Raw genomic sequence first — 27,997 nt, 5'->3', positions numbered from 1 at the left:
CGAAATTTTTTGAAATTTATTTCCTTATATAAGTGTGAACAGGATTTAGTCTATTAATGATTCCCTTTATGTAGGAACTATTTTGGACATGGCAGTTGCAATTTATTTGTTTCCTATTATATATTATTTTCTTATATTTACTGCTTAATTTATCTTGTCTTGTTTAATATTAAAAAAAAAATTCCAGCGCACATGAATGAATCAGGTCTATATGCTTCTTTTTTTTTTGAAATTTTAGGCTATTTTCGCACAAGTTTTCATAAAATTAATATTGTATTTACGTATATTTACTACCACTGTTATGCTGCAGTTAAGCTTCTTGCACGTCAATGGCTGGAAAACCATAATCCATTGTCAGGTGGTGTAAATACAGAATGTAATCAACATGATTTACAAACTGTTTTTGGTAGACGGCGTTATTGTGAGCGTCTTATTTCTTACGGAAGTTATTTTTGTTCTCGCCGTCGTGGTTGAGTCATATTAACCCTGTTTGCAGTAAATACACGTTAATATTCTAATTTCATTAGATATAACAAATTCATAACTTGACATATTCAGCAGTAAATACATGGAAATATCTTCGTCACAACTTTTTAATGTATTTCGGCAACTTTGAAAGATTGACATATTCTGCAGTAAATATGTGTAAATAAAGATTTGGTCAAAAAAACCTTAGAGTGTCCGATATTTACTCAAATTTACTGCAGAATATGTCGACTCCTATTTTCTTCTAATATCCAAACACCCAAAATCTTCAAACGCATTCACAATAGTATTACCCATACACTAACACACTGAAACATGATTTCATTTCACTACGCATCAAGATCTAGATATAACACATCAAGATTTATACATCAAACCCGTTCCAACAACATTTAAACATTCAAAAGGATTTACAATAAACATTTAAATCACTTAATGACACATGCATTTTGTATTTAAATCACAATAGTCGGATCCCCCAAATTTCATTGTGATGAATAGGGTTTTGTGTAAATTTTGAATTAATGAACAATAATCCACGGATTCATTACACATAGGGAGAGGAATAAGCAATACCATATTTTTTCATAATCGATTAAAAAAAACATTTTTTTCCATATTTTAATATGTAAATCGAGGTTGAACATTAGTAAATAAGAGTTCCAATCGAAAAAAAATCACACATGCATACCTGTTACAGCCGGAGAGAGGAGCTGGTCTGAAAAATAGTTGCAGTTCGTCGGAAGTCGCCAAAATAATTGCAGTTCTTCGGAGAGAGGAGCTGGTTTATGAAAATATTTTTGGGAGCGATTTTTTTTTATTAATGGCAGAGTAAAATATCGGTGGGGGAGATGATCGGTTTTAAATGCAGTTATTACTTCCTCGATTCTCGGAATCACGTTACCTATTTAATTGTTTTTTTTAAGTCAACCGTGTGTTGTGGGCGGGAAAATCTGGGCGTTTTGGTAATTTTAGAAGTGTCTTAAATGATATCTGGTTATTTACTTAGTATTTACAAAACCTTGGCTATTTAGCAATTTTAAAGGTTTGATTTTGCTATTTTGCTAAGTAATTGTTAATTAAATTAACCGATTCGCGAATTTACAAAGTGCATTTCCTCAATCCCCTCCATCGCCGCCGATTTCCTCTCCGCCGCCGATTCCTCTCCCCCGCCGATTTTCGAGTCAATCTGAGCCGTCGTCGCCGTCGAGATCCGTACCTTCCCTGCGCCGCCAAGCAGCACACTCTCCAACGCGTACGGCCAATGGGGATCGGACCGCACCCAGTGCTGCGCGGCGGAGGTGACCTACCCTCGGACGGAGGAGCAGCTCGTGGCCGCGGTGGCGCGGGCCGCGAGGCTCGGACTGAAAGCCAAGGCCGCGTCGGGATTCATCCACAGCGTTCCCAAAACAATGTGCCCCGGGGCCGAGTGCGGCGTGGCGATCAGCACGCGGGATTACGGCACGGTCGAGGTCGATGCGGCAGAGATGACGGCCACGGCGGAGTCCGGCGCGGGGTTGAGGGCGGTGCTCGACAAGGCCGACGAGGCTGGCCTCAGCCTCGTTGCCGCTCCTTACTGGGAGGGCCTGAGCGTCGGCGGGATGATCGGGAGTGGGGCCCACGAGAGCTCTTGGTGGGGACGTGGCGGGTCTGTCCACGACCACGTCGTCGGGCTCAGTCTAGTGGTTCCGGCGCCGGCATCGGAGGTATTTGCGAAGGTGGTTTGGTTGGACAACAGTCCTTCTTCTCAGAATCTCTTTGACGCTGCTATACTCTCTCTTGGACAAGGACCGGACGAGTAAATTTAGTGCGAGGGTAATTTGAGTAGTCAATTATTAAATGGGCTATTCCCTTAATTTATTCAAACTTGAGCTATTATACTAATATTGATGGGCTGATTGGTATATATATATATATATAATAACCTAAACTACATGAAATATTTCAATTTTATTTTTAGTCAATGTTTCAATTTTTTTTAAATAGTCTTTAGACTGATGTGATAATTATTTTCTGCCAAAAATACCTTTATTGTTTAAACAATCATATTTAATTTCTAAATAAAAAAAATCTTAATTGATATTAAAAATTCCTAAACTTAAGGATCATATCACTCATTAAACACCAACTTATTGATTCTAATTTTAATTCTCTCTCTCTCTCTCTCTCTCTCTCTCTCTAATACTTTCGTCCACTTTCTTCTACTTTTTTTTCAAATATATTATTTATCTTCTTCTTAATCCCTAGCCAACAACACTCCACACCCTCAAACTGTTCTTATCTGCCTCAACGGTCTCAACAATATGTCGTACATCGGCGCCCTAATCACCACGTGAAAATTTATACGGGGTTGGAGTTCGGCAGCGGGACATAGGCAGCTATCATCTATATTTGGAGAGCAATTGACAAAAAGAATCCGTTAATACAATTATTGACAACACTCAATCTCCCAAAATAATTTTATGGTGTTTAACCACTAGAAGATAGTTCTCAAATGAAATCAATCCACCCAAATGAACAAAGTATAGGATTAAACTAGCTTATCTAAATTATTTCAAGTTTCAAACGATATTTCAATTCAAATTGCATTCATGTTACATCTCAAATACTATTTAAGAATTCCAAGTTTAAATGACGAATTCAATATATGAATTCGCAACTATTGTTTATAATTAAATCAATATAGAAAATGGTAGGATGGCACAGAAAAACAGTTGAAACCGTAAACCGGATCGTACCACTAGTTTTTAGACCAACGATCCGGTTTTAAATAGTTTAAAATTTCACCGGTCTTTTAAATGGAATAATTGATCTATCTCTATACGAGTTGAACTTGAAGGATTGAGCTCATGAAGTGACTATATCAATGGACGCTCATAACATCGAGTAGAATATAATTCTAGTAACAAGAAAAGTGTAGTCTCGGCTCATCTGGTGGTGTGATGCCGAGATTGACGAATCGAATGAATAAGAGAAAATAGAGGTTTCGTTTTATTATTCAGATTCGTGGGAGCTTCGGTTACCGGGTTCATAGTCCCCAAGGTGGCTCTGATAAAGATATATAGAGATGCTCCTAATAATTAGATAATTGATTACACACACTACTACAAATAAACCTTTCTGGTGCGGAGGGGCATTAGGTGCGACTTGTCGCACCTAAAAGTCGCACCTAATTGGGCATCAGGTGCGACTTGTCGCACCCAAAGGGCTCCAGAAAAAAAAAAAATTTCGCTGATTTTAAGTGGTATTGGGTGCAACTAGTCGCACCCAATAGTTTTGAAAACTTTCAGGTGCGACAAGTCGCACCTGAAAGTCCAAAAAAAATTCGGCGCTCAACTTCTCCCCCTCATTTTTTTTATTTGTCTGACGTGGAATTAATTTTTAAGTGTTTTTTTTTACTATCAGGTGCGACTTACTAGGGTTAGTTTATAAACTCAGCTTCGTCTTCTTCACTTCTCCAGCCTCTTTCTCTCTCTCAAACTCCGACTCTCCCTCCCTCTCTCCTTCCCTCTGCGAGCCACCACAAAATATCTCACTCCCTCTCTCTTCTCCAAGCCACCACCATCCCTCCCTCTCTCTTCTCCGAGCCACCACGGTGCTCGTCCGAGTTTTTCGAGCCTTCTCCGACGTCCAAGTCCGCGCGCTGCTCGTCCTCAAACCGGTCTTCTTCTCTCTCTCCTGTGCCGAGCGCTGGACACCGCGCGTGCGCGCGCCTCCGCTGGTTCGTGCGACCAGCCACCGCCACCGCTCCCTTTCTCTCTCTCTAGCCTGGTTCTCCCCGCCCCGCGCCACCTCAGCGTGCGCCCCTGACGCGAGCACTGCGCGAGGCCTCGACCTGAGCTCTACGTGGCTCGACGAGCCTCCGAGCCTCATTCCCGAGCCCCGACACCTGCAACGAGCCGTGCTCCGTCTCCGAAGACGAGCTGAGAACCGAAAGAGGTATGATTTCTCGTCACCTCTGTTGAACGCTCATGGGTTGGTTTTAGATATTTGGTCGGGCTCGTTGCTCGTGTGGCTGAGAATTTTGATTTGGGGATTTTGATTGTAATTGTATGCTTAGGTTAATGGTTTAGTATGCTTAGGTTAAGAAAAAAAAACTTTAGTATGCTTAAGTGGTTTGTATGCTTAATTGTAATTGTATGTAATTGAAATTAAATGGTTTAGTATGCTTAGGTTAATGGTTTAGTATGCTTAGTTGATCTTTGGACCGGATTATTGATGTTGAGGACTTGAAATTGGTGATTGGTTTCGGATTTCTTGGTTGTGGTTTGAATTTGGCCGAATTTTTTAAAAAGAAAAACTGTATGAGCTTTCTAAAATGATCAAGAACATGTAAATCCATTGAGTATTGAATGAGTTATGAATTTCCAAAGTTTGTGTTTCGCAGCAGTAAAACGGGATTTCCAGAATTGTAACAGTGAATTACGAGCTGTTTTTGAGATAGCTATTCTTGTCGTATATATGCTTGTAATATCTCGTTAGAAAGCTACATGAGTCTACTTTCATTTTCCGCTAGAATCAATCAATTTCAAGTTTTGTAGCTCGAGTTATGATGGCTTAAGCGCTAGTGAGTCAGGCTGTCGGGAATTCTTTTGACTTGTTTATGTTTGTCGAGCGGTCGATTCTTGTGAGACCGATGAGTAAAGAAACATTGAGTTTATTCTGATTTTTTCTGAAGTCCCAGACTTACATGATCACGTTTTTTCTGAATTAAAGAGTTTGGTACATGACATATTGTATTTTATAATTTCTCATACAATTACTAATAGTATATTTCTTTGACGAGGTATATGGAGGGACTTTTGTCCACACTGACGATTGAGCTCATGAGATTGGGCATGTGGTTTCTTAGAAGGGATTAGCCAAAAAGATTGAATCATCTTGCACTTTCTACAGACCCAGCAGGAGTACATCGATAACGAAAGAAAAATTTCTTTGATCGAAGTCATTGTGAAAACAACACAAGCCCTGGAAGACTTGACGGGATATCCTCATAAAACGCTATTTTACTTGTTGAGCTGTGAAATATAATTCAATTTGGGCAAAAATACTTGAAAAATATTTCATCCATGATTTAAATAGACCCGTGTGATTTTTTTAATTTATCATAAGTTGCATGTACTCTATCTTCTTTTGTGAAATCAATTTCTGAAATCTAGATTTATAAGGAAAAGTTTTGATTAAATCTTGGCTGATTTTTTTTTTTTTTCAAAAACGAAATAAGAAATTAAGTCACTTTTAAATAAACTGACATCCAAAAAACTGCTCTTTTAAAAGATTTGGCGTCGCTTTTTTAAAAAGCGACGTCTAAACCACTGTTTGGTGTTTTGGCGGGAAGACTATTGGGTGCGACATGTCGCACCCAAAAGTCAAATTCCCGCCTTATTCTTGATTTCCCACGGAAAAATAGGTCCGACTTCAGGTGCGATAAGTCGCACCCAATAGTGTCGCACCTAATAGTATATACTATTGGGTGCGACATGTCGCACCCAATAGTATTAGCTGCGGACTATTAGGTGTGACTTAGTCGCACCTAAAGTCGCACCTGATAGTATTATCGGGTGCGACTTTGTGGGCATCAGGTGCGACTTTTGTCGCACCTGATGCCCATATTTGTAGTAGTGACATTCACTACTGCAACTTGGTTGCAATATATAGACTAAGCCACTTGAAACGTAGAAATTGCAATCTAGCCAACGTTTCATCTAAGTTTCAAACATAGTCACAATTGATGACGTGGTTTTTATTAGTCATTTTACAATTTACATGTTTATCCTTTGTTTAAAAGTCGGCTGAATATCTCGCCTATTTATTTTGGTTTATTTTCGTTTATTTATTACATGCATAAATAAAAATTAACGAAAATTTATTGACGATTCACAAGTTACTTATTTTAATCAATATTTAATTTGTTTCTTATATTATATTCATTAATGATTTTCCTTTTAAATATTCTAATTTGAATCCAAGCGTGTACTAAGCCTGATGATGTTGTTGACTTTCTTATTAGTAGGACTCAAACGTTTGCTACTGTTTTATTTTCACTCATTTAAACCACACAAGGGTATATTCGATATTTCATAATCGTAAATTTCAGTAAATGGCTAGATTACAAAATATACTAAACGTGAGCTAGATCTTAAATACCACGTTTCAAAAAGGCTACGTTGCTGGTTTGCTCTTTTTTATAATAATGTCTTCATTGAATACCCCTCGGTAAATCCGGTATTTATCGGTAAATCACGTCGGCAATGATAATTTCATCGGTAAATTTTTCCCTTATACCCTCACTGGATATCCCGGTAAACCATTAGTATCTCCCAGCAGCCCAGCAAAATATGAGTCTCGATGCAGTATCGATGACGGTATTTCGATCCTTGATTTTAATGACTTTGAAGAAATTCCTTTAATATCAATCTGAAATCACGCAAACTATACCTCCGTAGCTGAAGTCGTCGAAATTTGTCTAACTTGATTACAATTATTATCATATTCTTGTTATTGCTGGATTGGGTATTTTCAATATAGCTAAAAATGGATCGCATTTTAAATTCATATTAAAATGTGTATAACTATAAGCCTATTCACATTTAATCACTCAGGAAACTAAAGTTTAAGTATTCACATTTACTATTTCTTACTAAGTTCTTACCTGAATCGGATCAGTTCGGAAGAAATTCCGCCGAACCCTTCGGCCATCTGGAAGACGATCTCCAACCCTACATAGAAGGGTTGGGTTCTTCCGGGCATTCTCTCTTATCCCTTTCCACACAATTTACAACTTAGTCCTTGGCATTTGATTCTTCACCAGTTTCCTTTACGGACATTGCCAACGCTCGCAACATTTCCTCGTCTTCTTCACTTGTCTTATTTTCTGCAACTACTGGGACATCCGAAGCTGTATAACAGTTTAATATATGAGAATCAGTGATTTTCTTTTTCACAACCGTGGTGTCCGGATTAAACCCAATTTAACCTTAATCTAAATCCCAAAAAAAAAATATCAATAAGGTTAACCTCTAGTATGAAGGCATTAACTTCTTCATACATAAACAAAATAAATAATAAAAAAAATAAAAAAATAACCTTCTGACATTCACATTGCGTCGATAAAAAGACTTAATAGGACAGAGGAAGAAAAAAAAAATTGAATTAAAGGAATTAAAAAAAATAAATAATAACCTTTTGTCTTTTGAGGCTGACTTGAAGGACTTTCTCGGGGAAGTTTGTGTGACAAAGTCACATGATGATCCCTTGGGCCACTCTCCATATAATGCAACAAATCCTAAAGGAAAACATGAAAAATCACATGTATGACCACATGAACGTTTGATGTCTTTAGTCCAAGACCCCGGGCAGATCCTTGAACTAGCAAAGCTCAGTTAGGGTTACAATCTAGGCCATTTGATTGGGGATTTGGAAACAACGGACTGATGTATATATAACGATAAATAATTCAATCTGAAGAGCTTTAAGAAATTATTTTCAGGCGTATAGGTATTTTCACTCCTGATAGCCTGACTGATATCATTCGAGATTAGTCAAGTTTTCTGTAGTATGTATTTTGCTTCTTTCTAGATGGAGCTTTCTTTTTCTATTTTTAATCTATTATGTTTCTTCTATATATGATAAGTATAGTAACCACAACAAAATTTGAGTATCTATCCCTTTAGAGTTACAGAAAATAAAATAAATAAAATTATCATGATTTACCTCTAGAAGGCGTTCTGGTTGAACCATTCCATTCCACGACCGCATATTTTTTTACCAGTGATGGGATCAATAGCCAGCACTACAGGGATCGAGCTCAATTTGTAGTATGTGCAGAGTTTTCGGCCTTCAGTTGTATCATCATAAACCTAATTTCAAAGACTGATGTCAAAACAATATGTGATACTAAATAGATTAGTATAAAATGTTGAACAAAACCAGAGTTAGCGTACTGTTATTGAATTTGCATCAGATGTGATCCACAAGTTAGAACAGTGTGTGTATATATATATATCTGCCATGTTATTCGATTATATTGAACATATTTCTCACACAAAATATAACACATCTGTATTAACCGTTGCAATTAACACATGGGAAAACTCGACACTCGAGTAAATAGGATACAAACCTGCCAGAAAATGAAATTAGTACCGATAGTTTGAGAGACAGCTTCGTTCGCCCATGTATCTCGATTAAGCTTCAAATAAATAAATAAATAAATACATAAAAATGTCATAAATCTACTGTACGTTTTCATAAGAATTGTTTTCGGCTAAAATCACAAAATAAAGTAGCCAAATGAAGTTACCGTATGTGAACTGAACTCGGTAGTAGATTACAAGTTCACGAGAAGCCATTTGTCCTGAGAATAGGCGGCGCCTTTTGCCTGCAAAAATACAATCTGGTTTAGTTTACATAAGATAGGCAATACACATTCATATTCAATGCAATTTAGATTCCATCATTTTTCATCCATGAAAATATGGTTGGATATTTGTAAGGTATAATATCCACAACATATTTTAAAGTAAAATTACTAATTTATACATATTTTGAGAGTAGGAAAACATACTTTAATTCTCTCCTTCTACCATATGAAACAACAAAAGGGTAAAATCAATTATAGTGTACCCTTCATAAAATTTCATTCCTGTTTCAAACATGAAGCCCTTCTGAAAAAAAAAAATAATAATTCGGAAAACCTGCTCCAAAACAAAACACTAATCTAATCGATGACTTAAGTGTATTGTAATATTATCAAAATACGTGTTTTTGTCATAAAACAAGCAGTCCAATTTGAAGTAAATCCTATTTGATTCAATTTATATATTCGAGATGATTTGGCTAAATAACTGATTTAAAGTTAAAGATTTACAAAATGGTCAAATTTTGCCTAAAATTAGAAAAATAGCCAAAATGTACAAGAATTAGGCTTTAAAACCAAATTAATCTTAGAATTATTATTTTTGAAAGTGATAAATTGTTAATAATAATTGTAAAGAATTTAATCTTGGTGTCAAAAAATATTTGACAACGTATTATTTTGCTGAAAATTTAAAATTTTGACTATTTTGCTAATCAATTAGTTTCAAATGGTTGTTTTGTGTAATTTTTCTTTAATTTAAATAAATATAGCTACACAAAACAAAAATCTGGTGGTAAAAAACAAAATATAAATTTGGATTAATGAAACATAAATAAAAATATAAAAAAATATAAAATATATTTCCTTGGTGTCGTACATAATGAGTATGTCACGAAGACTTACAAGAAGAAAAAAAATATTCATCGAACATTTCTTAGGTTGAAGAGCATCACTATTTGTGGTTTTAACATGCCAAAAGAGACAACGGATAAAACGACATCCTAGAATTAGTTTTCTTAGAGAAAATTTATTAGTGTTTTTTTTCAAAATATATAAATTTATAATGAAGTTGCTTTTTATACCTAATTTTAACATATTAAAATTGAAATTCTATTCAAACTGAGACAAGATGTCACACGCAATGTAAAAGTAATGTATGTGACAATTTGTTCTGGAGACATATATAAATAATATAAAGCATTATGTAAAATAAATAACACAAACAATTCTTAACTCAGTTCGGTGTGACGTTACATATTCCATTGAAGTTTGCCAATTGAAAAAGAAATTCACGATATGAAATAGTCAATATTACACGATAGTCTTATAAGAATGATTGTCATTTCAAGGTCATTTTTCTATTACCACATGTGAATTACAACTCTGAGCTCCCCTTTCATCTGACCTTCCACTATTTTCACTTAAATACTCCCCAAGTGTTTGTTTATTTCGATTACAACGAGCATGAATACAAATCACAAAATATGAAACTCAAACAATTAACCCTATCACTCACTGATTTGTGGAATAACAAAATAGAGTTTACAAGCATATAGCACACACATTGTTTATCAAGCCGCAAGTCTTGCACGTCTAAGAACCCAAAATGTATGAATATATGCTTCAAGGACCATCGAGGGCAAAATATTTATTTTATAGTGATCAACATGTCGAAATAAAGTTTTCTTACCCATTCAAGTGTAGAAAATATCCATAGATGATCTTACGTGCGGACAATTTAGGTGAAACTGGAAACTTCCTAAAAATAGTGATATTGCGTGATTATGCATATACAGCGTCGAAGATGTCTAAAAATATTACGGAGCATGTTGCAAGACATATTGCCAAGACAGATTTACCGAAAAAAAAGCCACCAACACATTTAATAATAAAAATATGAGAAAAACAACATGATTTTAACTTTATTATATGGGTCTATTAGGAAAATAGCCAATTTAAACGTTTGACATTGCTAAATAGCCAATGTTTGATAAATTTTAGGTAAATAGTCACGTTCAGACGTAAATCTTAGGTAAATAGCCAATGTTTCAGACGTTTTACCTAAGATTTACATCTGAAAGTGGTTATTTACCCAAAATTTGCCAAACATCGACTATTTAGCAATGTCAAACGTTTAAGTTGGCTATTTTCCTAATTTTCTGTTATTATATTTTATCTATCCACTTAAGGTCATGTTTTAATTCGTTTATTTTCTTATTTTAGTTAAGTAAAATTGTACTTATTAAAATTAAAAACTAACCATCTTACTATTTTTTAAAATAAAAAATTAGGAAAATAACTAATTTAAATATTTGACATTGCTATAAATAGCCAAATTTTAGGTAAATAACCATTTTCAGATGTAAATTTTAGATAAATAGCCAACGTTTGGTATCTGAAAGTGGTTATTTCCCTGAAATTTACGTCTGAAAGCGATTATTTACTTAAGATTTAACGTTAAGTATTTAGCAATGTCAAACGTTTAAATGTACTATTTTCTTATGTTTTTAAAATGTTAAAGAAATGTTTCCTTTTAGTGGAATTCAAGCTACCATACTTGGTCTAGTGTAAAACAACGTTCGAAGAACTAAAATTATAAAATTCTTATAGAAATTAATACCTTAGTTGTTAGAGATATACGAATTTTTGAGCATTAAATTCCAAATAGTCAAGGTGACAAATACAATATCACACAGAAATTACACCGACAGAACTGTCGGTACTTAAATTTTGATACGTAATGAAATGAAATTGGAAGCCAAAAACAGCATAGTCGCATTTAAATTTTCAATCTGATTTGATTCTTCTCATATGAAACGTGTAAAAGTCAGAGTGACAGTACTATTATCATGATTCTACGCTTGAATAATAATAATAATAATAATAATAATAATTGGATATATATAGTGATATTTTCGTACTGAATGAATGGCTTCTTTATACGTGTTCTATGGTTATTACATATAAATATATCAGAATTGTTATTGCAATACCAAAGTAGGAGAGAGAAGTAAGTGGAGTGAGAGATTCCTGTTTTTTGCTTTCATGATGTGCATGCGGTACCATATCAGATCAGAATTATAAACTTACTAGTTGAATATACACGTTTGTGCGCGTTGGAAAGAGAGATAAGATAAAAGAGAGAGAGAAAGAAAAAAGGGAGTAAAAAAAAGGGTAAAAAAAGCGTGGAGAGAGTGAGAAAAAGGAATGAGAAAAAAAAAATCGCCACGTGTCGTCGCCTGACGAAACCACGTGGCAGCTTCTGGATGAAAGTGGGAGAAAAGTTCTCTTTATTATCAATGCTATAGAAATTTGGATAAATTGCTCTAAAAAAATGTGAATAAATTGCCAAATATAAATACAAATAGGGGAAATAAGGCTCATTCGGTTTCTTAGGGTTATGCGTGCATTTAACGTTGAAATCGTTAACAATTTGGTTTTATAACGTTAAAATTTGTAATAGTAAAATATTGAGATATCAACGGTTTTCTATAATGTTAATATGGTATTTTGTTCTCCTACATATACCTTCTTAATATAATTGAATTTACAATATTCAAAATCCACAAAAAAAAAAAAAAAAATTGTCTCCTATTTATATCTTTATAATATAATTGATTTTACAATATCCAAATTATAAAAAAGTGATTACAAGTTCAAGAGAAAAAAAAAGTACAGAGAGATATCGAAGAAAATGAAGTTATATTTGAAGATATGCGTCTTGAGCGAACAATTTTCCGGTTTATCTTTCTTTTAATTATTATTTTTATTAATTTTTGTTTTCCATTTGTTTTAAAATTTTACTTTATAAAAAAATTTCGTCTAAATTTGTTTTCTTAATTTTTTCAACATATTAATATTTAGTAAAACGTTATAATTAGTAAAAGAAAATACCCATCTGGGAATATGAAAAAAAAAAAGATAAAAAAACAAAAAAAAGTAAAAAATTATGTTAAAACACTAAAAAAGAGCAATTAAAGAACTTATTTACCTAATGATAATTTTTTTTTACTAATTTGATATTATTCTGAAAAAATAAATAAATAAATAAATAAAACCGCCACGTGTACTAATTTGATATTATTCTGAACAAAAAATATTCTGAAAAAATCTATTAATTATTCTAGAAAAAAAATTATAAAAAAAATATTCCGAAAAAAGAAATAAATAAAAAATAATAAAAAAATAAGCCGCCACGTGTCGCTGCCTGGCGAAACCACGTGGTGGCCTGGGGATGAAAGTGGGGAGAAAGGTTCTCTTTATTATTTATGTTATAGATATTCTATATTTTAACTCAGAATTATAGATCAATAATATAACAAAAAAATTAATTAAATAGCAAACATAAACTTGGACATTTTTTAAGTGGCCAACATTTAGTAAGTTTTTGGTAAATTAATTTAACGGCAGCTTTGTTTGAATTTGAATTTTATAATTTTCGACAGTAAATGATAATAATATTTTCGGCAGTTTAGTTGTATACTTGAATTATGCAATCAATCTAAAGAATAATTTCCTATTGATTCGCATTTTGTTATGGGATTACATGGATTTAGTTTTTAATGGTATATAATATTTGATTGAATATTGGTATATTACGTGTATTAGGCAGTTAAGCCATTCAAATCCTTTTATCACAGTCACAATTTGAATTCTCACATAATTGGTAGGTTCATCCAAAAATTTTGTAATTTTAAAGTAAATGAGGGTTAATTATATAAAAGTTTTCAGTAAATACTTTGTACATAACACAAATTTTAAACATCATTTTAAAGTAAATGATCATAAATTAGAGTTAACTATATGTAAGTTTGCAGTAAAAACTGTGTAAATACAACGCCACAAGTTTACAAAACGTAGGGACACAAAATTTAGTGATTAGTATGTCTTTATATCTACTGAAGTGTTTCTGTAATTTTTGACCGGTGATTTCTTTGGTTTCTTCTGGTCGACTTTTCTCGTTATATTAACAGTTTGTGTACACGAGAAAATGAAAGGTGTGTAAATAATTGTAAATAAAATATATGTCTATGGTAGTGTTCAAGATATACAATCAATCACAATTTACAATATGCGCACACGCATACAATTTTCTCTAATTTACAAAAATTGCAAACAAAAAAATTTCAGATCGAGTTTGCATGCATATCGAATTTTAGAAAACCCTAGTTTTTCGAAATCGCAAAACAATAAAACCCCAAAAAAAAAAGTTTTTCCTTAGTCACAAATTGTTAATATTGAGGAATACTAACATAAATCGCCAAAAAAAAAAAAACAAAGCCAGAGCCAGAAAATCTTAATTTTTAAAAAAATATATTTACAAAATCATCAACGGAAACCAATCGAAGAACAACAACTTGAAATCTGAAAATATGAAATATACGACATTTACCTATTTCGTCGATTTCACAGAGATTTGAAATGGGTTGTTTTTTTTTCTCTCTCTCTTGTAGTGGTCTTTCCTTTTTTTTTGTGAATTGGGAAATCGAGTAATGGTTATCGTGTTAAGCAATTTTCTCTTCTCGATTGACGCAATCAATAACTGCATGAATTAATAGTCATTTAATTAATAATATATAATGATGCTGGTGGGAAGTTGGATAGGGTATTTCTGTCAATTTATACGTGTAAATAATAGTTTATGATGATTTATAAAAATTTACCAAAAGTTGATTAAATGACAAAATGTAAATGTAAATATAGTTGGATCCATAATATAATATGTAGCTTGTTTATCAAGTAAATAATATGATATTGATTAATTACATAGTTGTCATATTCGTGTGCTATAAATAAATAAATCTACGTCAATGATTTTTTTTACAGAATTTGTGCTGATCCAAATCATAGTGACTACGATGCTTGATACTTCCAACAATATACCTGGAATTAAAAAAAAATACATGACTAAATTATATCATCGTCGACTGACCAGCTATATATGGACTGTATACTTTTAAATATTATTATAAAGTCAGCTAAAAATCTTTGAATTTACGATTGTGTGATATTTCACAAGGTTAAAAAACACAGATACATATGGTGACTATCTTAAAAGGAAAGCAAGTTTCATTTACGCTTCTGAATTTGACATTTGTGCCTTTTTTTATATTGATTCAACAACGCTCAAGTTTTTTTTTATATATTATATTTGTAAATTAATGTTAAAGGATAAGATATTTGTAAAAGCTGTTTTTGTAAGCTTCTGGTTGCTACTTTGACTTAGACTTGACTTAGTTGCCGACTAAACATAAAAGGAAAAATAAACTATAAAGAAATAAAAAATTAAATCAAGTTAATAAGCTTATAAAAACAGCTAAACAAGTATCAATTTGGAGCACCAACCAGAAAGTTTATGGCTCGAGAAATTAGGTTTTTAAACATAATGAAATCCTCATTTTTTTTAATTCTTTTGTGTAGCTATATTACTTGTGGTTTCGAAAACGAGAAGGAAGGAAAATGGTTCCCCGTCAAGTTTACACTATGATGATATAGTTATATAAATATTTACCACCAAGAAAAAAAAAAGAAAAGGAACCAAACAAAAAAGTCAATTGGGCTACCAAGGTTACTCTTTTTGTGTTGACTTGGAATCTCGTATGCTTTATCCTTTTTAATCATATCTTATAATACCACTCATATATAATCATGATAACTAGCTCATGCCCACTTAACCAAATGATATTGTATTATAAACATAAACACTCAAGACCTTGCCTATTTATAAAGACAAAAAAAAAACGTCACCTATTTCAAAGTGGACACCTATCATATTATGCATAGAGTTTGTTAGTTATGTTTTACTTTCCTAAAGTATTCCATATAAATATAATGGATATAGCTTTGTTTATATTTTTCTGAAAATTCCTACTCGTTTTAAAATTTTAGAAATATATATATTTGACATTGAATATGCTTACTACCTAGTGTGACGATATATAAATTCCCATAGATTCCATTTGTATAAAATTAGGCAAATAAACAAAATTTTGCAGAGATACTATGAACTATATAATACTCCCGTGTATCTCCAACGGTAATATCAAATTTTTACGGCATATATAATGTAACTTTTACATCATTTTTTTTCTCCAATGTACTACATCTCACACTAAAAGAAATATTCTAATATGTTTTTTTATTAGGCTTTTTAATCTAAGATGCTTTTAGTTGATTATTAATTTTTTTTAGGTAATGAATAGACAAATTAATTTAAAGATCAATCGAACCATAAATGTTTAACAACAAGCATTAAACCACCGAGTACGTACCTAATTATACTTTTGTAGGACCGTGTTTATTCTTGGGTATAAAGAGTAAATTAGTTTCTAATTTTATTTCTAATGTCCTTATTTTATTTTCAAAATGATATATATATATATATATATATATATATAGCCCCTCCACATAAATGCATGTTTTGTAGCTTTCAGTATGTGCAACAAAGGGAAAGTTTGCAGAATAGGATCTATCAATAATTAAGAGAGGACCTCAAACCAACATTTATTACTTTCATGAATCAATGAAGAAAAAGAAAGATTTGGAAAATTTCATAAACTTTACATGACATTTAACAAACCAATATATAGGGAAAATTTTGGGAAATGCTTATTTTACAAAAGGCCGTATTTTTTTAGAGAGTATGTTTCAGTTAAACATAAATTAAAAATTGAACACAATATTACTCTTCTTTTCTCTCTCTTCTAAGGGTTATTCAATGACATTTAACAAACCTTTCCGAATGAAGGTTTCTCTCCTTAAGATAAAGAGTTTTTTTTTTCATGGTTGACGCTCAGCCTCGAAAGACTGTTTAAGTCTAGGAGGGAGGAGCTCATTCTCTTCATCTTGACCTTTACCAGCTTAAAGTTTCATCTTTGAAGTCCGTTATCAAGCTTTAGCAACTACGTACTTTAACCCGTGTTCTCCATTGCCCTCTTATGTTTAGGTTGGCATCTTGAAGTCTCACTGTCTAAGTTGAATTGGATCAATCATCTCCTAGTATGAAATACGAATAAGAAATAAGATTTTCAAAAAAAAAAAGACGAAAAAATTGCAGACCCAAGAAAGAAAAAAAGCCCATTGAAATCATATGATATCATATCAGAGAGACCACCACGACAAAATCTCCAATTCACACTCTGTCTCTAAAATACCACAGATAAGATTGACCCATTACCCATTGCAAATTATGTAAAGGAAATTCGATAAATTACGTAAACGGAATTCCCCAATTCAACACAGATAGAAGGAGAGATCACATCGAGGAGCGCGGAGCGGCGACCGAAATCGCGCGGGGCAGAGATAATTTGGATTTTTGGGAATCGCTGGACCTGAGAGAGTGACAGTGAAGGAATCCAGAGTCTCAATCCAAAACTCATGGCAAAACAGAGATTTCAGCAACCAAAATTCATCAAGAAAGGGGTTTCAAACCCTAGAAAATCTTGAAGGAATTTCAGAGACCAATTGAGGAAATTGAACGCAATTCTTATCTCTTAAAGCTTCACCGATGTCCACTCTTTCTTCTCCGGTGACTTTCCTCGGTCCACCGTCCTCTAGCTCGCAGCGATTTTCTTGTTCTCAGCTGGAGCGCGCGCAAGCTTGAGACGGGTCTTGGGGGTTTATGGCCGCGAGCGGGAGGAAGAAGAAGATGGTAGGAGAAGAAGATCATGAGTCGGTGATGTTGTTGTGGTCTGTGGTTGTGTGTGGTAGAGAGAAGGGTCGAGAGAACCAAGGCGGGACAGAGACGGCCTTGAGACGGGTCTTGGGGGTTTATGGCCGCGCGCGGGAGGAAGAAGAAGATGGTAGGAGAAGAAGATTATGAGTCGGTGATGTTGTTGTGGTCTGTGGTTGTGTGTGGTAGAGAGAATGGTCGAGAGAACCAAGGCGGGACAGAGACGGCCATCAATTTCTGGGAAACTGGCTCGCGCACGGATCGATCGAAAGGAGTTGATCGAGGGAGTGGAAATCGTGGGAGAGAAGTCTGGTTAATTTAAAACTGGGTATCGAAATCTTTTTATATATTTCTTCTTTACCCTACAGACGCGACTTCTCGCGTCTCTATCTTTAGCGACAAATAAATATAGACGCAAAATTTTCTCAATATTTCTACCAAAGTTTAGGTATTCAGTTGAGTTATCATACAGACGCGACATGTCGCGTCTATTACCTTTGCGACAAAAAATATAGAGGCAAAAATTCCAAAATTATTTCACCCGATTTTTACATAATCAATCGTGTCTATTTATATATTTTTTGTTTACCGACAGACGCGACTTCTCGCGTCTCATACTCAGATTTTAAGCCTGCCGCGACATGTCGCGTCTGTAACCAAAATAAAATTAATAAAAAGCGGGATAAACATCGCGCTAAAATTTTTAGTGAAATTAGTTATCAGACGCGACAAATCGCGTCTGTAGTACCAAAAGTAGCGTCTATTTAGACGCGACAAGTCGCGTCTGAAACTTGTCGTGTCTGAAGCTTCACTTTGTACTAGTGTCTGATTAGATCTCGGGGATCGAAATGTGACAGTGAAAGTATCTTCGTCTTTGCAGCATCATCAATATCGACTACATGCTTCATTTTAACGGAATTTTTTTCACAAATGAGCTTGGCATAGAAGAAGTCGTGTGGTTGCATATTCGTTGGTGGAGGTTGTTTGAGTGTTTGGAATGGGAAATATGAGTTGTGTTTTATTTTGTTGTTGTCTTTAGGGTTCTATATTTATATAACCGTTTAGAAACTTTAAGTTTGCATAATTAATTGTTATTAATAAACTCAGTGCCTAATTAACTATAACTAACCAAACGTTGATTATTTAGAGAAAAATTAAGTTTGATGTGGGTTAGTTGCTTATAAATTTCTTTTCATTTATTTATTTATTTATATTATGCCCTTTAGAATATTGTGGTTGGCTCTTAGTTTGATCTTGGTTTTTAGTATCCACATTTTTATTGTGGTTTTTATTTCAAATAATTGGCTGCGTAGCCATCTTAAACACTAGCAATTTTTTTAGCCAATCTTTCGTTAATTTCCTGTAAATAGCCATATTGCTTACGTGGCAGCTTATTAATTAAATTAGGTTTACACTTTTGCCCTTATTTAATTCGCAGATTTTTTTAATTAGGCAGTTTTTTTTTTCAAATTTCGAATCAAATAATGAAACCGAATAAGGAAGTTTTCAAATTTGAAATTTGAAATTTCATGCAGATTTTGAAAGTTAATAGCCCATTTATTGTTATGTATTTGGAAGTTTTTAGCGTTGACTTTAGGTAATTAGTATCTATTTTCGTGGCAATTTATATGGATAAAATCTGTAAATATATTCTTCATTTATTGATATTATTTTGTCTTTCATATATTCATAATTTCCAGAATTTTCGTACCCAAAATATTTCCAGAATTTTTTTCAGTTTGTTTACACGAATATACTGTAAATATGCTTTGTATTTATAGTGAATATACTGTAAATATGCTTTGTATTTACAATGAATATACTATAAATATGCTTCGTATTTACACAAATATACTGTAAATATGTTTTCTATTTACACGAACATACTGTAACTGTAATCCAACAACAACACTGTCACTATAATCCAACATTTATCCCAAGCCAAGCCAACCTAAACCAAAGCTTAAATCAAAATGTGAGCAACAACCAAAAAAAAAAAAAAAAAAAAAACTGTTCTTCGCGGAGTCCATGATTCCGATCGGGACCTTTGGACGCAGATCGCGGAAAGGAGGACGAAGTGAGAGGCGCCGGAGTTTTTCCCAGCGACGAGGCTGTTCTTCGTCGTAGATCTGCCTCTCAGCGTGGACGACGGACGGGCCCTCGCGAAGTTCCAAGTCGGCGCCCATTCTTCTCGTGGAACGTCGAGAAGAGCACGAAGAACGAGAAGAGGACGAAAGCGAGGTTCCAGATCACATCCAGGACCATGATCGGCTGCGAGTACGCGCAACTCTCTCCTTCGTCGGAGATTTGTTCTTCTCCGTCGTCTTCGTCATCGTCGTCGGCGAGGATGGCGGCGGCGAGGAGGCGGAGAGAGAAGGAGGAGGGTGTTGATGGAGTGGTGTGGTGGCTTCGGAGGGGAGGGTGGGTTGTGGAGAGAGTGATCGCAGCCAATTATTTCTGCATTTTTTTTTTCCTTTTGGATTGTGTTTCGTTCGGTTACTTGTGGTGGTTTTAATTTGGTTTAAATGAATATCCCTCGAAATCCGCGCCAGGAAATTTGGTTTAATACCGAAATCTGATTTATTTTTTTAATTAAATGAATATATTTCTTGGGCGGGAAACTGTTGGACATATGCGTCATTTCGTCTGCTGTAAATAAATGACACTTGCTATTTACAATATATTAACGAAATGTGAGCTAAAAAAAATTGCTTATTTTTGGGAGGTCATTTAACTTAAGTACCCTTTTTATTTTTTGTCCTTAAGATGTTGTAATCATCTTTCCAGTTTCAATGTATCAGTTAGAGTTTTGGCGCTACAAATACTCGAATTTTTTTTTTCATGATCAGTGGTCTTAAAGTATTTTGGTTCATACATTAACATTCAATACCATTCATAAAATTTCTATAATGTTAGTGTCATCCTATATTAGCTCATTTGACGAAAGCATAAAACATGACAGGAAATTGTTAGATGCTGGTTTTGAATCATTTATGTCTTGAAGTTTCTTCTTTCTCTGTTAAAATATGAATTTGATGTTTGTAATTTTAGATATTATACATTTTTCTAATGAAAAGGCATTACTGATATTGTTATCAAAAGAATAAAAATTACAACCTAATGTATAATTATTTCGTAAAAACGTTCTTATTTAGATTCTTCATACTCTATCAAAATAAAAATATATAATATATGAAAAAACACAAAGAATGTAAAAACAATATAGAGAAATACGATTTGGAAATGATTTAACCATATAAAATAAAAACTAAATATGTGATAAAAATTAATAATAAAATCAATTTAAATTAATTATGATCTCAATTTTTAAATCTAAAATGCCAATATTTTGTTAAAATGTCAAATATTTCCTAGTTTGCTTAAAAAAAACTCATATTCTTGGTTAAAAATCTTAAAATCTTTTTTATTTTCATAATTAATTAGTTGTTTCATTTCTTTTTAAAATTCAAAAAATTATTTTTATAATTCAAACACTATTGAATTTTAAATTTAAACACAATGAATTGAGTAAACACTAACAATTTAATTATTAACAGAATAACGACATAAAATACAAAGAAAGAGTCATCTTCGTTGAAAAAATTACAAAAAGTATTTTTAAACTGTAATATCTCAATAGAGGTTCTTTTGAATCTTTTTAAACTGTAACCAATTATTTGAGATTATATTTTTAATTAATGAAACTGCAAGTAGTAAATAAAGTTAAATAAATCTCAAAACAGTAAATAAATTAAAAAAGTATACATATTAAGAAAAAAAATATTGCTTACAATATTATTTTCACGATAATTATTTTTGACATACAATTAGTTTAAAAAACATGACCATTATATGCGATTTCCACTTTTTATTTTAGTAATTTACATAAGGATTTTCTATATAGAAAAATTGAAAATCTGTAAGCACAAAAATGAGTTGCATAAATGTAAGATAATATCGACCGTAGAGGATGTGTCTTCTTGGTGGGCCATACTCGTGGCCATGACTTTCCGATACGAATTACAATATAGAAGATTCGGTCACGTCAATTATGATGAACTTAAAAATAATATATTGACTAGCAATGTTTATCTTGTGGCCAGATTTTTTTTTCCTTACAAATAAATATCTCTTTCCACAAAAAATTATTATTATAACAGTAAAAAAAAAAATTGTTTAATTTTAGAGAACGTATTTGGTATAAGATCTACTCATGCCAGTACTAGTCGTTTCAACTTTGAAGGTTAGAAATGTTGACTAAATATATACATATCAGCTGAGGTTACACTCATTTAATGCTCTTCTTCAATAGCAATAGTTCACCAAACGCGTGCTACTTTTTAGTTTTTAGATTTAGATGGGGTTGTTTGAGAAAATATATATTATTGTCTCTTAGTGGTTGCTCTTTCATTAAATGCACCGTCTCGCTAAAAGGGCCTATTTTCATAAAGTCAAAATTAATACTCATTAAGTCTCATGCGTGAAATAAGCAAAAATAAGATAAAATTCCAACTACAACAAAAAGATGCGCCAAAGGCATCGGAAGGTGAGTCAATGCTAGCAAAAATATATTTTCATATTTTAGACCAAAAATGAATTAAAAAAAAATATATATATATATTTTAGACCAAAAATCTATTTATTTATTTTATACTTAGTCATACTCGTATATAGCAGACAGACACCAAAGAAAATATTAATTATATGTTTGCACCAAACAATCTAATGTGTAAAATATATATATGCAAGTATATTTATGTCACCGATTGGTATGTCACGTGCATGTCCCTACTCTCAATTTTATTATTATTTTTTTTTAAAAGGGTGCTCCTAACTTATTACTTTATATCTCCTTAAATTTATTTCACATTTTTGCAATTGATGAATATATAAATTTCTCATAAAACTCAGAAATATTCAAAACTTCTTACAAAAAAGAAGAGAGTCACAAAAATAATCCAATTACAATTATAAAAGTGTTGTTCATGAATATACTTGTATTCACTATTCACTACTGTGGTTTTGCAACTCTAGAGTAATTAATAGAGTTGTCCGTTTGTTGGTTTTGTTTTTACTCGATAATTAGTTTAGTATTGGTGTAAGTGAGTATTGTATTGGGATCAAGGATTTAAATACCGTTACCGTTACCGTTCCGAGGTTCAGAATTTACTGGTAACCGCTGGTACCGTAAAGGAATATCGGAGAAAGCAGGAAAAAAAAGAGAAACCGGTACCGTTGAACTTACCGTTACCGTTGAAGAATACCGTCAAATACCGTATTTACCGAGAGGAATCCAGAAAAAAATATACAAAAAACATACATAGTACGTAGGATAAAATTCATACAATTAAAAATAGTGTATAATATTTCAATACATTACCAAATTACAAATACAAAGTTCAATAGTATAAACCAAAATGATAAAGTTCAATAGTACAAACCAAAATGATAAAATTCAACACAATTAACTAAATACCATAGTTCAAATTCAATATAAAAGAAATAATTTGAACTAAATCATCAAAAACTAACGATAAATTTCGTGAAAAACACTAAATATCATTAGATTTTAAGAATTATCGGTATTTGACCGGTATTTGACCACTTACCGGTAAGTTTCCGTCGGTATGCGTAAAAATTGCCTAAAGACTGTCGGAAAGTGGACGGTTTCCCCGGAATTCAAGAAAAAACGGAAAGTGAACGGTTTTGTACATACCGGTACCGGGACTTTGAAAAAAACGGTTTTCGGACTGGTTTCCGTCTGGTTTCCCCGGAATTTCAAACCATGATTGGGATAATTCTAAAAGTGACGGTTTAATAATGTTTTTTTTTTCGTTCTATTATCTACCATTTATTTCAAAAGTATGTCAAGAAATATCATTAAAACAGTTATTTAATGATATAATGTCGTTAAAAAACTATTTTTAATGAAATTTATTATCATATTTTTGGAATAAATAACTTATATTGGATAATGAGAAAAATATACCAAATTTTCATATATTGGAGTACTCCCTATTATATATCCTTGCGTGTAAAATGATATATCTCCCAGTTTTTGTACTAGAGAGCTGAGAGAAAAAAATAGTTAGACTTGCTCAATGGAAAAATAGATCTTGATTTGTAAGAATCCCTCCAAAACGCTAATGATCAAGAAAATGTAACACAAGATTGACGTAGCGAAGAAGAAGAAGAAGAAGAAGAAGAAGAAGAAGAAGAAGAAGAAGAAGAAGAAGAAGAAGAAGAAGAAGAAGAAGTCAACTCTCTCCCCAGTCAGAACGTATATCGATTTGATCAAACTTGAATATATCTTATATTTTGTGTCTGAGTTGTGCATGCCTGCATATCTTGCTATAAAGACGATTCTGAAGAACTCGACTTGAATTCTGTAACTATTGGTATCAGAGCCTCATATTTCTCAATTCAAAAATGGGCATTACAAAGAGTGACCTAGACACGTTCGATGGAAATGGGATTTCAATCTTTAGTACTAAAGGACGCGAGCGATTGTGGTACATTTGAAGGTGACAACGACACTCAAAGGAAAAGATAAACTATTGGCGACGATTACTCTTGAGCGGAGTGATTCTTCACCTCGATGATCGAGTTCTTTGCAAAGTAGCCAAATAGAGAACCACCACAAATGTTTGCAAGAAAATAGAAAGCTTGTACATGAAAAATAGTGAATTTACCTCAAAGGAAAGCTCTTCGATTCAAGATGAACGCAGACGAATTGTTCAACGACAATATGAAAAAATTCAATCGCATCGTTATCGATCTGGAAAACATCGATGTTGGTATCAAAGACGAAGATCAAAGGGCACTAATCTTAAATTATTTACCTAAATTGTTATCTATCTTTATGCTTTACCTAAAAATACAAAAGTAATATTTTTAGTGATGAGTTAAAACTTGACACCCCCATACATTGAAGTCATGTTTATATGTACCAATGACTTTTTACTCTTATGTTTGTGTGTGTATTATACACTTAAAAAATTTAGTCGATATTTTAGATGGAAGAAGACATGACACATGAAGATATAAAAGATTAAGTTTAATCTAAAGTAGAAACTATTAACTAGAGGTTAACTACAGTCCCACCTTGACGACAAACTAAAACGCTTATGCTGCAGGTTTAAGATCATGTATTCGAGCTGAGAGACATTTCGCCTAAGAGAAAAGAAAAAGCGAAGTTGTCTAGCTGCCACACCCACGTGTGGACAATATATTCCAAGTTAAAAATAGGGTTAATGACGACAAAAATAATTAATGTTAAGTTTTAGTTGTGCCGTACGTATTTCCTCCATTAACTTGAATGGGAAAACACATTATAGCTTCAAGTTCAATGAAAATTAATATTTTTTCTTAAAATTAATTAAACATTAAATGTATCATTTTATAATCTAAAAATTAAAAAAAAACCATTCTCCTAATTAAGATACAAAGTTATTGATTTTTAAAAACACTAAATAAATTTATATTACATTATATTATAATGCAAAAAAATTTAAAATGTTGAATTTAATAAAATTGTGGCCGTTTTGAAACAAAGCAAGCGAGGGATGGCCTTTCTTTTATAGGGATAGCCTAAAAGAAATTATGATAATTAATATTTTATTATTGTATTATAGAATAATATAATTACTATTAGTTTTTATAAAAATAATTATTTAATATTTTGTATTATAGACTAATATAATTAATTTGAAGAAAATAAAATAAATTTTGGGTATACATTAAGTATAAAATATTATTCAAAGATTTTTTTTTATTATAAAATGATATAATTAATATTGAACTAATTTTAAGAAAAAATATTAATTTTTCATTAAATATGTGACTGACACGTGCTTTTCCATTTAAGTTAACGGATGAAGTACCCACGGCGCAACTAAAACATAATAACACTAGGTATTATTGTCAACGCAAAAAAAAAAAAAAAATACATAAAAATAATTTTGAGTAAACATTAGATATTTTAGCCGCTATTAACCCTTCAAAATATGTACTATACGGCTCACTGTCACTACTGATCTCCTAGATTATTATTACCTTTTAAAGAAACATATTCATAGCTCATACTTCCTAGTCCATCCTAATGCTCTAGAAAATTTATCAAAAGATGCGGAGCAAGGAAAAATAGCGCAGTGTTTTTGTTTACACTCAGGACTACTGAGGAAAAAAATAGTTCAGTGGGGCATATGAGATGACATAGTTAGGTGAAACAAACCATGGAAATAAATGTTGGAAAAATATGTACTGAAAATCTGTTTTTGGAAAAATTAAAAAGAAAATTTATGGAGAACGGATTTCTTAGAAAGAATTCGTTTTTGTGAGCTATGCGAAATGTCTTACTTATTAATTTGTTTTTAATTATCATGCAGTTGATTTTTTAGCTTGGTTAAGGTTATCTATGTTCCTAGTCTGTCCGTTATCAAGTTTATGAATCATTGTAAAAATATGCAAAATAAATATGTCAGATATATACTCAGATCGAATATAAAACGCATATGGTAGCTCAACAACCATTACCCACCAATATGTATATTAATTTTGTTATGAAGTGAAAAACTATCTGCGTACCCATAGGGAAATTGGGACCATAAAAGAACATTACAAAGTCGGCCTAAATGATAATTCGTATCATCTTTTGATCAATTAGTGGCTTACTAGTGGTCCTCCAAAACACCCTTTATTTGTCACATGGCTTATATACGTAACAATCACTCATATATATATACACACAAACCACACCACATGTATAACAGCGGAGAACGTTTATTCGTACCACAAAATTGTTAAAAAAAAATGAAATAATAAATATCAAATCGAACATTAACAGTTCACTGATTATGATAATTAATTATAAAAAAAAATTTATAAATATTTTTCAATCTTAGGTCACTATACAATAAATCACATATGGAAAATAAAAAAAAAACTCATAGCAGGGGGTCTTCTCTATGATTGTGACATTTAATTAAGCCGGCAATAATAATTAAGCTCTCTTAACAGCACATAATATTAAGAGAACAAAAATCACGTAAGTTTTAAATATTAATTACAGATTAATTATCACCTTTTGTAATCTCAACTGGCGAACAGCAATAGAGGAATTAAGTACGTACGTACATTTTCAAGAGCAAATAGATATATATCTGATCCCAATATAATTGAGGCCTCTAATAATCAATCAACGAGATCGTTGGTTAAGTAGATCGTAAGAGCCTCTGGCTGACCTCGCCGGAAGATGCCTGATCGACTCGGCGACGCCGCAAGTCCGCTTGCAAGAAGAGTAAACTCCGGCGAAGCCGACGAACCTGTCGCTCAAGCTTCTCGACACAACTTTCGCCGACGCAATGCTCCAGAACTTGGCGTTGCCAAAGCTCTTGCTATTATTATTTTCGGAATCTTCTCGATCTTCGTCTTTGGAGCACTCGACTAGGGCGGCGAAGAACGGGTCGTCGGTCTCGGCGAAGCTGTGATGATCGCTGTGGGTCCTGTAACTGAAACTCGAGCTCTTCTTGTGGTGATCGAGGCTCGTTAATATTGTTGTTGGTGGAGGCATTAGTGGGAGGAGATTATTCGTCTTGGTGGATTTGTTGATTTTCTTGGAGAGCTGTTTTTTGGGGATTCCGGGCAAGTGTTCCCAGGAGAACGGAACGCCGCCGGAGAATCTCCCCGGAGTTGAGGCTGGGGTGGTCAACGGGGAATAGTTGATGACGTAGTCGTTTGACGATATCGAGGATGAGGAGGAGAGAGACGAGGATGAAGAGAAAGATGGGGTTCTGATTCTGCACGAGTGCTGTTTCATGGCTCGTTGATGAATAATGTTGTTGTGAATTTCTGGGTTTTGATGATCAGGATCTTTATTGGGGATTTGGGGAGAGTTTTTGTGAGTGTTTTCTTGGTGTGAGAAATCCATGATTTATATAACCTAGTCATGTAGTGGATTAGTGGTGCTACACTTTTTGTTATTTATTTATTTATTTTTTATTTTTGTGTATTGTAGAACTTACGGTATTGCTGTTTTTATTATATACGTGTAGAGTATAGTAGAAATAGAGAAAAACGATTTTTATTTATTTATTTTGTTCTCTATGTCCCTCTCATCAGTTTTTAGCTTTTATTTTATTTTATAACTAAATCTCGAGTGCGTGTCAGCTTTATTTTATTTGTCAAGATCTATTTTATTTGGATTTTGGGTTTTTTTTTTAAAGACAAATTGTAATGATTTTTGTGTTTCGCTTTCATGTAAAGGGAAAATGTGTGCTAATCTAGGATCGAGTAAATATTAAAATTAACTTTATTGTTATAAATATTAAATACAACAAGTCATACTCAGTAAATTAGTGACCGGGTCAGCAGCAGTAACAGCTAATGTCTATATATTTTATCGAAGACGTACTCTACGAAAATCAAATTAATTAATATGATGATAATTATTTAATAATATGGTTGAGAAACACTAACTTATA

At 32.8% G+C, this 27,997-nt stretch overlaps 2 protein-coding genes and 1 pseudogene across 2 annotated transcripts; 1 reads left to right on the top strand and 2 right to left on the bottom strand.

The window, feature by feature from the left end:
- The first annotated feature begins 192 nt into the window (after window positions 1-192).
- Window positions 193-2,288, top strand: LOC149391214 (L-gulonolactone oxidase 3 pseudogene; annotated as a pseudogene).
- A 4,826-nt stretch (window positions 2,289-7,114) lies between these two features.
- On the bottom strand, window positions 7,115-8,865 carry LOC149391213 (plant UBX domain-containing protein 7-like). Its single transcript, XM_089621386.1, has 5 exons — window positions 8,789-8,865; window positions 8,609-8,677; window positions 8,200-8,345; window positions 7,669-7,771; window positions 7,115-7,384 (listed from the first exon to the last, which is right to left on the bottom strand). The coding sequence occupies exons 3-5, from the start codon at window positions 8,242-8,244 to the stop codon at window positions 7,269-7,271; spliced, it is 264 nt and encodes an 87-aa protein (XP_089477512.1). The 5' UTR covers window positions 8,245-8,345; window positions 8,609-8,677; window positions 8,789-8,865; the 3' UTR covers window positions 7,115-7,268.
- A 17,644-nt stretch (window positions 8,866-26,509) lies between these two features.
- On the bottom strand, window positions 26,510-27,487 carry LOC149391212 (uncharacterized). Its single transcript, XM_089618748.1, has one exon. The coding sequence runs from the start codon at window positions 27,442-27,444 to the stop codon at window positions 26,713-26,715; it is 732 nt and encodes a 243-aa protein (XP_089474874.1). The 5' UTR covers window positions 27,445-27,487; the 3' UTR covers window positions 26,510-26,712.
- Between the last annotated feature and the right edge of the window lie 510 nt (window positions 27,488-27,997).

The sequence above is a fragment of the Urtica dioica genome, chromosome 7, assembly GCF_054948205.1.
Source record: "Urtica dioica subsp. dioica isolate 48M chromosome 7, U.dioica_male_clone48M_v1_H2, whole genome shotgun sequence".
Taxonomy (NCBI): domain Eukaryota; kingdom Viridiplantae; phylum Streptophyta; class Magnoliopsida; order Rosales; family Urticaceae; genus Urtica; species Urtica dioica.
This window is presented reverse-complemented; position numbering and strand designations above follow the sequence as displayed.

Excerpts from the sequence above, each read along its gene's own strand:
- LOC149391213 (XM_089621386.1), bottom strand. The coding sequence starts at position 8,244 with ATGCGGTCGTGGAATGGAATGGTTCAACCAGAACGCCTTCTAGAG. Across the intron at positions 7,772-8,199 it reads AACCAGAACGCCTTCTAGAG|GATTTGTTGCATTATATGGA; the intron begins GTAAATCATGAT and ends GTTTTCCTTTAG. Across the intron at positions 7,385-7,668 it reads TCAGCCTCAAAAGACAAAAG|CTTCGGATGTCCCAGTAGTT; the intron begins GTTATTATTTAT and ends ACTGTTATACAG.
- LOC149391212 (XM_089618748.1), bottom strand. The coding sequence starts at position 27,444 with ATGGATTTCTCACACCAAGAAAACACTCACAAAAACTCTCCCCAAATC.